Raw genomic sequence first — 14,008 nt, forward strand, 5'->3', positions numbered from 1 at the left:
TTTTTGTTTGCCTCATAGGGAAGGGCGAGGATGGGCACGCGCGGCCATGCGGTGCCCATCTGCGTCGTCCCCAAACTGATGTCCATAAAATTTTTGCCCCTCAATGAACACCTGTTTATTGCTTAATTATTTTTTCATTCCATGGGCCTCCGTGTGCTAAATACAAAAGCAATAAAAAATAGAAGCCCAATAATGACGGGCCGGATTGCAATATCAGGCCCATGGGCTAGAAAGCCTGTTTTGGTATTTGAGGGGTTTAGGTTTTAGAGTTTAAGGTTTGCAACATCCTAGGGCTGGCAATCCAACTTGCGTTCAGCTCGAAATAAGGTCGAGATCGATTGCTCATTTAATAAATAACCTGAACATGAGCTGTGGGTCAACTTGCTTGTGTTTGTCTCGATATAGCTCGTGTATATATATAGAAATAGGCTACTATACTATTAATAACATTAAGTCATTGGAACTATTAGGTTTTCGTTCCTTGGATTAAAAGATGTGTAGTTAGGATGATAGTGATATCCTAAAGTTGAGTGGGTAATTGATTGAATAGTATGATCTAATGGGCTGAAATAGTCAAAGGGGTTGATCTAAAGGCAAAAAACTTAATAGCACCAAATGCTTGGTAAACTCTATCGTATAGGATCCTTCGTACTTATCAGTCATTTTTAATGATAGATCATTCGAATCGACGATCCTAAATATGATTTAGAATATTTAAAATTCTTAAAAATCAAGTTTCATACTTTTTTTAATTATAATAAAGTCCATCAAACGGGCATAAAATGAATAGTCAAAATTGAACGGCTTTCTAAAATTAGAGAATCAAATTCTTCAATTTAAGATTAAAATTATTGATCTTTATCTAGATAGTAAATAAAATTTTTATCAAAAAATCGACCAATTTCAATTCTTTTACATCAATAGACTAACAATTATCCCATACTGGCGTTAATTATCAACTTTAAGATTTTTTTATCATAAGGTAAATGATATAAAAAATTTATGAATTGATTTGAAAGGTTTATTATTGAAAGTGGTTTATGAGCATGAAGAAAATCATACTCATAAGAATAAGAGTGTAGTAGCCAGACTCTCTCTCTCTCTCTCTCTCTATATATATATATATACAAATTTCTACTATTTGAATTTTAGGCGAACCCAGCTGAAAAAGGAATTATATTTTGTAATTTAATTATTAAATTAAGATTCTAATTTTCTGAAATTTTTTAAACTTTTTATCCAGTAGGATTGACAATCTAGCTTGTTGTTTGCAAGCCAGCTTGTGTTTCGCTCGTAAATAAACAAAAGGAATACGAGTTGAATTTTTTAACTTAATATTTGAACAAGCTAATTTATGTTCAGCTCGTTTAATAAGCAAGAGAATACGATCTGATCTCCGCTCACTCGTGTTCGGCTGGTTTACGGTCCTACAATGTGCAAATTTGTTCACGTCTCTCTATGGTACAGCCGTAACGCCTAGTTTGGAATTGTACGCTTCAAAGCCATCAAAATTTTAAAAATATTTTGAAGCCTTATTGTCCTGAATCCTTTACTGTCCTGAATCCTTACGCTGCGGAACGGACAAAAATTATATGGGGAATGGCCCCAAACATATTTGTTTGGGGCCACTCCCGATGGGCCTTTTTTTGGTGAACCCGGTGCATTAGTTTTGTTTTAAAATTTTATTCTTTATTTTTTAATTATAAATTAATAATATATATTATGATATTTTAAAAATATATGTAAAATAATTTAAAATTTAGGGTTTAAAATTCTTTTACATATATATTAAATATCATAAAATATATATATCTATTATATTAAATTAAAATTAAATTTTTAAAATAAAAAATAGTGAACCGGGTGCACCGGAAAAAAGGCCCTACACCCCCAAGAGGCAGAGCAGCGGGGACAGTGGCCCGCGTGGCTCGGGTGCCACGTCAGGGTCTATCGAGAATGTTCGCAAAAAAATTTTGTGGAGGTGGTGTCCATAAAATTTTTGCCCCTGCCGAAACGGTCAATAAAAAGTGGCCAAAATGAATTATCCAGTTGTCATTCACTATCAGAGAAGTGAACACTTTCTAATTTTTGAAGTCTCTAAAATCTAAAATTTGGCTTCGTTTGGTTCGAATATAAAAGTCTCTAAATTTGAACACTTTCTAATTTTTGAAGTCTCTAAAATCTAATAAAAGCCTCTAAATTTGGCTTCGTTTGGTTCGATTATAAATAAGAATTATTTATTTTAGAAATAAGTATAAATTCAGATATAAGTCTGGAATATATCAATTTTACATTTGAGTGAAAATTATTTTATTCCCGAGAATAAGAAAAATAAAATTTGTTTTGGATAAATAAAATGAAATAAGAATAATAGTGGGTAGTTATAAATAGAAAATAATGATATTGCCCCTTATATTATACTTGAATTTAAAATTTTAAATTTAAATATATAATTTTTAAATTTTAAAAACTTAAAATATAAATTTACAAATTATAAATTTTAAAATTTAAAATATAAATATAAATTTTTTTAAAAAATTAAATAGGGGTGGGAACAATTGTTCAAACCCCTATTCCCACACAAGGGTGGGATAACGGATTATCCCAGGATAACCCGTTAGGGGGTGGGATAGCAATCCCACCCCTTTTTATTTGTGATTGGGGATACGCGGGATAAACCCTTATCCCCTAAATTGTCCCCTAACCAAATAGAGGGATTAGTTTGGGTATAAAAAAGAACTGCTTATTTCAATTATAAATACAAATTCAGGTATAAGGAGATATTAAAATAAGTTTTTATTTGGATGAAAATTAGATTTTTTTTAAAAAATGAGATAAATAGTATTTAAATGGTTAGATTGAAATAACAAAAATAAAACTAATTATAATTTTAAATTAATAATATTTTATTTAATTAATTAAAAGTAATTTAATAAATTAAAAATTTTATTAGTTATGAATATTATATAAGATAATAAAAATATAATAATTAATTAACTATATATTTAATTATTTAATTAATTTCAAAATATAATTTTACTTTTAAATTAATTAGTAAATTATTTAATTAGTTAGATGATTTATTAAGAAATTAATTTAATTAGTTGGCCAATATAAATATTAGTTATTAGATCAGCACATTAAATAATTAATTCTTAATGAGCTGATTAACAATAAATAATAAATTAATTAATTACTTAACTATTTAAAGAGTAGATAATAACTTAAATATATTAATTAAATTAATTAATAAGTTAATATAATAATTAAATTTTAATTTTAATTTTAACTAAGCCTGTTTCTAAGTGGGAATAAGCTTGTTTAAGGGGAGTGGAATAACTGTCCCATCTTTATTCTCCCTTATTTCTAATCATGGAGAATTACAATTTTCAAACTCCAAAACTAGCGTTTGGGTATAAGAGCTCTTATTCCCCTCTTTAAGCTCTTATTCTCTTCTTTATATTTAAATTTAAACACTATCTAAAAGTAACTAAGACTAAGTTTATATAATCTTTAGAGTCTGTTTGTTTTATCGTAAGTAAGGAGGGAGAAGTAATTTTCGACGAAATTTATTGCTTCCACTGTTTAGTTCACTACAGTGTTAGTACGGTCGAAAGTCTAGTTCATAAAAAATACCAAAATTGACTTCGCTCTCCCATGAGGGCACGTTTGTTTCAACGTAAGTAGACTTGGGGTGGAAGTAGACTTTGAGTTGAAGTGGAGTTGGGGTGAAAATTAGTTTACTTATGCTGTTTGTTTCTAACGGTAGAAGTATAGTTCTGCGAGTTCTGTTGTTTGTTTGGTAGGAAATAGATGATGTAAAAAGTGTAGCTCTCCACCCCCGGTACACTTACCTTCAAAGTGATATTATTATCTATTTTGTAACTTATAGTGAATAATAAATTATAATAAATAAAAAGTAATATAATTATATATGTATATAATTATATATATGTATAATTTTAAAATAAAATTTGAAAAAATTATATTATTTGTTTGCATATAAATTATAATAAAGCAACAAATAAAACTCTAAAGTTAAAAAATTATTAACATTTAACAAATTCATTTTTCATCATTTTCTAAATATACAAATTAAACAAAAAATATATTAAAACTTACCTAATCAAATTTGATCAAATATTTTAGAAGAGGTAACCCTAACACAATAATCCATTCTTGTCTTTTTTTCACTTTACCGGAATTGACTTTGCCCCATGGGAGGGTGAAGTCAAGTTCATTATTTTAGGTGAACTGAATTTTCGGGCGTAATAAAATTACGGTGAACCAAACAGCGAAAGTGATCAGTTCTTACCGAAAATCACTTTTCCCGTCCCACTTCCACCCCACTTCCCTTGAAACAAACAGGGTGAGGTGAAGTCAATTTCGGTGAAGTGAGGGAAGAGGGAAAAAAATTATAAAATATGTAGTGGACAACTTAATTATAGTGACTTGTTTATGATTACTTTCTTTCTAATTGTATTTCATCCAAATATATTTAATTATGATAGTAATTCATGTTTTATTTAGATTGCGTGTTTAAAATATGATGAAATTTGATTAGTTAAGTTTCAACATATTTTTTATTTAATTTGCACATTTAAAATATGATAAAAATTAATTTATGAAATGTTATGAATTCTTAAACTTTAAGTGATGTTTGGATTGGGTACAAGAGGGGGGATAAGGGCCTTAACACCACTCTGGTACCCAAACACTAATTTTGGTGGGTGGTATCCATTATTCCCTTCCCCTCTCTCTCTCTCTCTCTCTCTCTCTCTCTCTCTCTCTCTCTTTTGAGAGAGAGGCAGATTTTTGTTTTAAATTAGAATTTAAATTTTTAAAATTTATAATTTTGAAATTAAAATTTTAAATTTAATTTTTTTAAATTTAAATTTTAAATTTGATATTTACAAATTTTTAAATTTAAAATTTGATATTATATATTTTTCAAATTTAAATTTCGTCTAGAATTTAAAATTTAAAATTTAAAATTTAAAATTTTGAAATTTAAAAATTGAGAATTTAAATTTTAAATTTTAATTTAAAATTTAAAATTTAAAATTATAAATGTAAAATTTAAAAATTCAAATTTAAATATAATGAGAGGGGTAATATTATTATTTTCTATTTATAATTATCTACTATTCTTCTTATTTTATCTTTTCTATCCAAACGCTATTTTTTTTATTCACAGGAACAATCTAATTTTCATCTAAACGTAAAATTGATCCAGTTTTCGCTTATATCTAAACTTGTACATATATCCGGAATAAATAGTTCTTATTTATACCAAAATCAAACGAAGCCTTAGAAGTTTATCTGTTGCATTAGTATAATTTATATACAAAAAATTAATATAATTATTTTAAATTTTATTTTATAACTGTATAGAAATATAATTATATTATGTTTTTATTTTTTATAATTTAACTTATTTAAGCAATCAACTTTTTTTAGTAAGTAACCCCACATGAGAGTAAACATCACGAGACACTATGAGAGTGGTACTCTCTATATAGTGTCAACATTTTTAAAGTAGTTTATAGGTAAACAATAAGTTATCAGATAAGACCTATGTTATATAAAAACATAAGCAAACGACTAATCTTCCACCTAAAATATGGTAAAAAATAATCATCCTTTTTATACGATCGAAAAATGAATCCTTTATAATATAATAAATAATGTGAAAAGCATTTTCATCTACTAATTTAAACTTTCATATTGGTTCAATTCATCTAATAAATAAGTCAGTGTTTATGTTTCCGTATTGGACAACTCTTTTAGAAAATATACAGCTCATTAACACACCCTCAACTTTTGATTATTTTGATTTATTAAATATGAATATTAAAAATTATTATTTTTTGACAATTATTTAAGTTTTTGGAAGAAAACATTTATCTCATATTTTTTAACATGATATCAAAACTAATTCTGAACATTTTTTTATTAGGATAATTGCCTATATACTCCTTGAAAATATTTGATTTATCCCTACTTTTTTTTTTCTTTATAAAATACCCCTCATATGTTCCACCGTTATTGTAAAATACCCCCGCAATTATCTCCTGTTAAGTTAACTTGGGTTAAACGTGAATTAAATAACTACCACAGTTAAAAAAAATTAAAATACCAATCTTGCCCTTAACTTAAGGGCAAATAAGAAATGTTGGTCACGGTAGAGAGGTATATTTGAAAAGACCAAAAGTCAAAATACTCTTCGTGCCCCTGACTTCAAGGGCAAATAAAAAAGTAGGTGATGGTGGAAGGGTATATTTGAAAATGGCAAAATAGTAATTTTATAGAGATAACAGAATTCATTAACAGATTTTAACTCTAGAGATATATTAGAAATAGGTTGGAACGTAAAAAAGGTATTTTTACTATTAGCCTTCTAAAAGGGATAAATCAGAAAGTCGGAAACTTTTCAGGAATATATAAGCAATTGCTTTTTTTTTTTTTTTATTGTGAGGTCGGGGTTCAATCCTTATCTTTAAGATCTAACAAAAGCGATATTTTAGATTTCACGATTTACATTATTTTTACTAACAAAATTGAGTACTTAATTTGTTATATTTATCGCCTGTGCAAAATACATCTCAGCAACAATTTGTGGTAGCTGAAGAGCAACATTTTTGATGAATTTTCAATTCGATTTTTACAAAATATTTCGAATTAAAATAATTATTAGTTGAGAAGATCTATGAGAGGTCTATTTCAAACAGAGAAGTGCCATAATGGAGAGAGGCCCCTCCACATTTCTACTTAAATATTAAAGTACTCCATAATTAATATTCTATTAATTAAGTCCCATTATATTATTTTATTATATATTATTTAGGGGCAATTTCATAACTACCCTTGTAAATTTTAAAAATGTCATGCATACCCCTCAAAACTTTGAAATATCAACAATACCCTCTCAAACTTTATAAATTATTATGAATACATTTGCCATCATCCTCTATTTGCTTCTGTTAATTTTTCAGTTAACGATGCAATTTCATCTTCATCCTTCTTTTTCTATAATTTTTTATTTTTATTTTTTTTTCTTGCTTCTTTTATAATTTTTTTGGTCACCCCTCTCTGCCAACGGCTATGGCGCCGGCGACGATGCCGCTAAGAACCTCCCGCTCCGAGGTTGCAACGCCGTAGTGACCTCCACGGTGTCGGCACCGGCGCCGAAATGCATCGTCGTCGGAGGCGGCAGAGGAGGAATGAGAGGGAGAGGACGAGAAGGGCGGAGGAGGGCAAGAGAGGCGTCGTCGTCGAAAATAGTGGAGGAGAGTCGAAGAGGAAAAAAAAAAAGAATCGCGACGTGGCCTCGACAGGGTCGGAGACGAGGAAGGTGCAGGGGTGTGCAAGCGAGGGTAAGGATGTGCCGGCATATTGTCGGCGCCGGCGAAGATGCGTCGTCGTCGGAGGCGGCAGAGAAAGAAGGAGATGGAGAGGACGAGAAGGACAGGGAAGGGCGAGAGAGGCGTCGTCGTCGGAAACGGTGGAGGAGAGTCGGAGAAGAAAAAAAAAAAAAAAAAGTCACGGTGCGGTCTCGGCAGGGTCGGAGATGAGGAAGTTGCGGGGGTGTGCGGACGAGGGTAAGGATGCACCGGACAAGCCGCCTCCTCCGCCTTCGCCGCTCTTTGGGAAGAGAAAGAAAAAAAGAACGAGAGAAAAAAAGAGGAGAGAGAAAAATGTAAAAGGGCATTTTGGTCAGTTTGCTGAAAAAACGGACCGAATCTGCAAAAATGAAAAAGGTAGTTCGATTTTGCAAAAGTCCAAAATAAGTGAATTTTTTATGCAAATTGGCTTCTTTTTTTTTCTTTTTAACCAAAAGGGCATTCATGATTATTTTTTATTTTTGATCTTTAGAGGGGTATTGATAATAATTTCAACTTTTGAAGGACATTTGTGCTATAATGGCCTCCGGGAGGGGTATTGGTGAAATTATCCTATTATTGAACTATCCTAATCGATTATAACCCCTCTGTTGCATCAGTCCGACGTGGAAGCATCTTTATCCTTGCTTTAATGGTTGATGAGATGCACGGGATATTCCCACCACAAATAATAATAATAATAATAATAATAATAAAATACAAAACAGGTACTCATTGGTCATAATAACTATAAAATATTCTCTATTCCCACATGCCATACAAGTTGATGTATATTAAAAATTAAGGAGCCCATACTTTCCTATTTGAATGTTTAAAAATAAAATACATAATATATTCTGTAACCTGCAACATGGAGGTGATACATATCATACGGAACCCATCTATTTTTAAGCTGGTTTTCTACTAAGTTGATTTTTTAGATAACAGGCTTAAACTTTTAGAATACACGGTTGATCGTTTGCATAGTATCAAATCAGAATTTACATTTTTTTATTATTATTATTATTATTATTATTATTGGTAATTAAGAGAAATCATTTGAATTGAAAGTTTTTGTTCTTCTCTCTCTCTCTCTCTCTCTTTTTGTACTATTAATATATGTGGGGCCAGGCAAAGCCATGGAATCTTGCATTGTCACTGCCTATGCACAATGGATAACCTCAAAATTTTTTTAATCTCTTAATCTAACTATTATATATCTTAGATCCAACCATTATACTTGGGCAACAATATTGGCGAAAGCACAGAGGTGTACCATGTATGGACCCCTTTAAAAGTTGGTGGGTGTGGAGCATGCATGGGTACTTTTCCAAATATATTAATTAGCTGTGTATCAACTACATGCACCACCACCAAATAGTCAAAGCCAAAGGCCACCAAAGCCATAGTGGAGAGAGAATGATTAGATTTATAATTAGCTTGTGGGATCCAACCTAGCAAGCTTTAATTGGATCTTATTTGGCTACACTTCTTGATATTATATTTTCTTAACTTCGCAGTTTAAAATTTTCTGCAATTGAACATGCCACGTTATTAGCTATCGTATTCTTATCATCACTGCAGATCAATCTACGGCTCGACCTATCTTAATCTACAGCAGCATTTGCTGATTCAAATGAACATCTCTAGCTATCATCCTAAATTTTGAATATAAAATTAAATTATAAATGAGATTCTGTTTATGTATATCCAATCGAATCTAAACTAATTTAATTTTAAAATTTAAAATCGGCACTTGAATATCTGACCACGAGGGGGAGCACTAGCTTATTTTGATGGTGGCAGGTGCTCGAGTGACACGTGACAACAGTGGTGGTGGCGACGGGTGAGCAACTTTAAGGTGGCAGTGGTGGGGCCCAGATGACGTGCCACCTGTCCTCTTTGTTTTTGGTCTCTACTCTCTTGTAGGGTCGGGGGGCTTTGCTTCTTCGTTTATCACCGTGCACTCTTTTTAAAGTGACAATTTAGTGCTCCTATAAAGCTTTTATATTATCATCACCCTCACTTTTCTGACTCTTCTTATCGTTATCCGAAACCCCTCTCACCCATTACTATGATCACATCACCCTTCCGGTAACCTTAATTTGCTCCACCACTTCTACATAGTATTTTTTTTTTTTAAATGTTTTATTTACGAAAGATAACTTATCGTACTCTGCATTTATTAAAAAAATAAATTTAGCTGCGAAGATAAGATCAGTCTCAAAGTGTGGACTAGAATAGAACCCAAGAAATTTTTAAAAGAGAGACGTGAAAGAAAGTATAAAAAGAAAATCATTTTGTTACGTCTCTTTCGAGACATCTAATAAGATTGCCAATTTAAACAAAACTTTTGCAAGAAACTTTTGCCAAAATAATTCCAATGATAGATTATATATGTTGTGCACCATCCGTTATGCGTACGAAATAAATTAAAAAAAAAATGCTCCACCGATAGATTGAGAAATCACCATATATAATCTATCATTGGAATTATTTTGGCAAAAGTTTCTTGCAAAAGTTTTGTTTAAATTGGCAATCTTATTAGATGTCTCGAAAGAGACGTAACAAAATGATTTTCTTTTTATACTTTCTTTCACGTCTCTCTTTTAAAAATTTCTTGGGTTCTATTCTAGTCNTATATATATATATGATTTTGATTGAGTCTTAATTGAATGGCTCGAAAATCTTTGGATAAATATTTGTTTTTATATTTTTTTCCTTCTATTTTTTTAAAACTCTGTTTTATCTCCTTAAAAATTAGAGCTGTAACCAACCGTCCCTAGAGCAAGTGGCAAAAGGTTTGGTGGTTGGTACCCGAGACCCAAGTTCGAATCCTAGTTGATTCACATTTCTAGCTAAGTTTATTTCTAAATGAAATAAACGAAGCGGATAGCGTGCTATCTATCTCTCTTAAAAAAAAAAAAAATAGAGCTGTATCATTTAACTCAGCACTAGTATCACTTTCTTATTATTTTGCGCACAAATGATATAATTGAGTCGAAAAACTTATTGAGACAACCGTTATATTTTTAAAAAACGATGAAAATGTATAAGAATCTTATATTTTCTCTCAAATTAAGAAACTTTTAAAAAAAATTTGCAACTATATATGTATGAATTAATTTTCTTTGCTTTATCATTTTTAAGGACAATATTAGTATATTAGTAATTATCCAGTTGTGCCACCAATTTATGCACATAATGGAATCAAATTTTAACAGTACTAAATGTAGTGCTATGGCTTTAACTCTTAAGAAAGCAAAATTGAAATTTTTAGAAAATAGGAATATAAAATAAAAAAAAATATTTATAGAAAGATTTTAAGTCGTGTAGGATGTGACTCAAGCCGACTAGATTATTCTACATACTTGCATCTAGTGTGTAGAAAATTCTTGTATATATTAAAATTATGATAATCAGCAAAATAAAAAAAAAGGTCCTCAACTTTTTTTTGGATTGGATCTTTCTCACCTTCTAATTTATTAAAATTAAGTAAATTTAGTTCAAAAAATTAAATATTTCGTAAAATTATCAGTGATTTTATCAAATTTAATAATTTAATCACTTTTTGACAAACAAAACCCAATTAAGTAACAACTAATAATTAATAGTCATTAAATTTGATAAAATTTTTAACGTGACTAAGTTAAAATGTAATTCAAATAAAAAAAAGTTAGAAGTTGATATACGTCTCGATAAAAAAAAAAAAATCAAAGTTATCACATCTATTTGTTAAATGGCTCAAATCTAACTCAAAAGTTTAAGTTGTACATGACAATTTAATAACAATATGAGGCACCAATACAATCCACAAACGAAGCACTACTAACATATGATGTAAGCACCGGCTGTCTCTAGTACAAGCGGTAAAAGATTTGGTGGTTGTTATTCGAGATTTCAAGTTCGAATCCTCGTTGATTCATATTTTTAGCTAAATTTATTTGGCCAATTTGTATAAAAAATCTATAAGTTTTGAGCTTTTGCAAAACTGGGCCACCTTTTTTAATTTTGCAGATTCGGGCCGAAATTTTCGCCATCGGACAAAAAATACCCTTATTCCTTTCTTTCTCTCTCTCTCTCTCTCTTTTTTTCCTTTGTTATTTTTTCTCGGCTGACGAACCCACTTCCCACGACGCCGCCCCCCTCCCCTAGATCCGACCACCACTCTCACGACGCCAATCTCGAGGACTCTCGCGGCGGTGGCTGCAGAGGAGAAGGCCAGGGATCCCTCTCCGCTGACCACTTCTCTCCGACCTCATCTGCACCGACGCCATTGCCGACCTCGCGGAGATCGTCGGCACCCTTCCCATCGCCTCCTCCTCCTCTGACGAACCCACATCCTCCTTTCTCCGCCTCTCCCTCTCCCACGACGACATCCCCACCTCCTCTCCCAGATCCGACCCCTACCCCGATGGCGCCAATCTCGAGGACTCCCGCGGCGGCGGCAGAGGAGGAGGCTGGGGATCCCTCTCCGCCGACTACTTCTCCTCCGATCTCTCCCGTGCCAACGTCGTCGCCGACCTCGCGGAGATCGCCGGCCACATGATCCACGCAGGGTATGGCCAAGAGTTGAGCCAGATGTACGTCGTCATCCGCCGTTAAAGCCTCGACTCCAAAATGAAGAAGTGGATTCATGCCCTGAAGATCGCCGTCCGAGTCCTACTCTCCGGCGAGGGAGATGAGGGTGTCCAAAGAATATAATTTTTTAAGGTATAAAAAATAAGGTGTAAAAAATAGTGTAATGATGTAAAAAAGAAGAAGGAAGAGGAAGACGAGGAGAAGGAGAAGTTGTGCAATTTTGGACGAAAATGGTATAATATTGGGCAAAATAGTGCAAATTTGGACAAAATGGAGCAATTTTGGGCGAAATTTGCACCATTTCTCCTGCTTCTCCTCCTCCTCCTCCTCCTCCTCTTCCTTCTGCCCCTCCACTCTGAGTGGCAACAGCGCACCTGGGCCGGCTCGACTACGACTAGTCCGGATGGCCCTCATGGTGGTCGCCGAGAACGACAATCGCGCGGCCACCGAGGGCTTCTCGGACATCGACTTCACGCTCAGCTTCCACCGGATCGACGTCAAATCTGGGGGAGGAGGTGGGGGTGTCGTCATAGGAAAGGGAGAGGCAGCGGAAGGAGGAGGTAGGTTCGTCGTCGGAGGAGGAGGCAATGAGGAAGGTGCCGGCGATCTCCGCGAGGTCGGCGACGGCATCGGCGCGCATGAGTTCGAAGGAGAAGTGGTCGGTGGAGAGGGATCCCCGACCTTCTCAGCCGCCGCCGCCGCCGCAGGAGTCCTCGAGATTGGTGCCGTGGGGGTAGGGGTTGGATCTGAGAGAGGAGATGGGGGTTGTCGTCGTGGGAGGTGGGTTCGTCGGAGAGAAAAAAATAACGAAGGAGAAAAAAAAGAGAGAGAGAGAGAGAAAAAAAAAAGAAAGAGAAACAAAATAAATAAGGGTATTTTCGTCCGATGACGAAAAATCCGGTTCTAATCTGCAAAATTGAAAAATGTGGCACAGTTTTACGAAAGTTCAAAACTCGTGAATTTTTTATACAAATTAGCTAATTTATTTCTAAAAGAAATAAATAAAAATATATGATGTAAGCAACTTAACAAGGTTGGCACACACCAGAGGGAAACGAAATTATGATAAGGTTTTAAAAGCTTTAGCTCAACCAAAAAAATTAAACTGATAGATAAAAGATACTTTATACATTACATAAAAAATTAAAAATTTATTTTGTAGGTAACGTGAAACTATTATTTTTTTTAATATTATTTACAAAAGTACTAAGATTCTCTTTAAAATGATAGAAAAAGTACATTAAGTTCACAAGTTGAGTCTCTAATTAACTCTCTATACCAAACAAGCAGCCGCAACCCTTAATATTGTACATTTTTGTTTTCTTTGTTTTATGTTGCCTTGGCTTTCTGGCTGCCAACTACATCTGACAATTTCTACAGAGTACTCGAAGAAACGCTATCCGCAAAATTTATGAGTATGATATTAATTTTTTTTTACATAAAAAATTATGTATAAAATGAATGAATACTTATTAAATTATGAGTATTTTGCACAACCTGCATGTCTCACGAATATCCGCATATATTTTTTGAATCAAAAAAAATATATATATTTCTCTATTTATTTTTAAAAATTTTAAAACTAATTTATTCAGTTTTTTTTTTTTTCATTATGGTCCCTTCTCCTACCGCGCCGCCTCTTCCACCGCACTACTCTATTAAAATATTTTTACTATAAGTTTTAAAACTTTATATTATTTATTACATATTGTAATTTTGAACAACAAATTATATCTTTTATAAATTATGGTTATGAATTTTGTATTTGAAAAGCATGGAAGTAAAAAAATATGTATATCTTGTGGGTAATCCCCATACCCAGTCACCCATCTGCAGGAGAGAGCGGATATGATAAAAAATTAATGTAAATTATCCAAAAATTTCAAAATAAATTTTATCTATATTTGCGGAAATAACAATCCCCTCGAGATTTATCCAATCGAGCCCTTTGCATGTTGTACTGCCAACAATATCAAATCGTAAACATAGTTAGCTAAATCGTGAATTATTCGTGAATTATTATAAATCCGAATAAAACCATCCAT

General features: G+C 32.5%; 1 protein-coding gene across 1 annotated transcript; it reads left to right on the forward strand.

Moving 5' to 3' along the window:
• Nucleotides 12,367–12,922, forward strand: LOC109723366 (glycine-rich cell wall structural protein 1.0-like). Its single transcript, XM_020251702.1, has 2 exons — nucleotides 12,367–12,743; nucleotides 12,898–12,922. The coding sequence occupies exons 1-2, from the start codon at nucleotides 12,367–12,369 to the stop codon at nucleotides 12,920–12,922; spliced, it is 402 nt and encodes a 133-aa protein (XP_020107291.1).

The sequence above is a fragment of the Ananas comosus genome, linkage group 17 (genome assembly GCF_001540865.1).
Source record: "Ananas comosus cultivar F153 linkage group 17, ASM154086v1, whole genome shotgun sequence".
Classification (NCBI taxonomy): domain Eukaryota; kingdom Viridiplantae; phylum Streptophyta; class Magnoliopsida; order Poales; family Bromeliaceae; genus Ananas; species Ananas comosus.

What these genes read in the sequence shown, in the direction of transcription:
- LOC109723366 (XM_020251702.1), top strand. Translation starts at nt 12,367, where the DNA reads ATGGCCCTCATGGTGGTCGCCGAGAACGACAATCGCGCGGCCACCGAG. An exon ending in GGGGGTTGTCGTCGTGGGAG is followed by an intron (nt 12,744 to 12,897) that starts GTGGGTTCGTCG and finishes AATGTGGCACAG; the next exon opens with TTTTACGAAAGTTCAAAACT.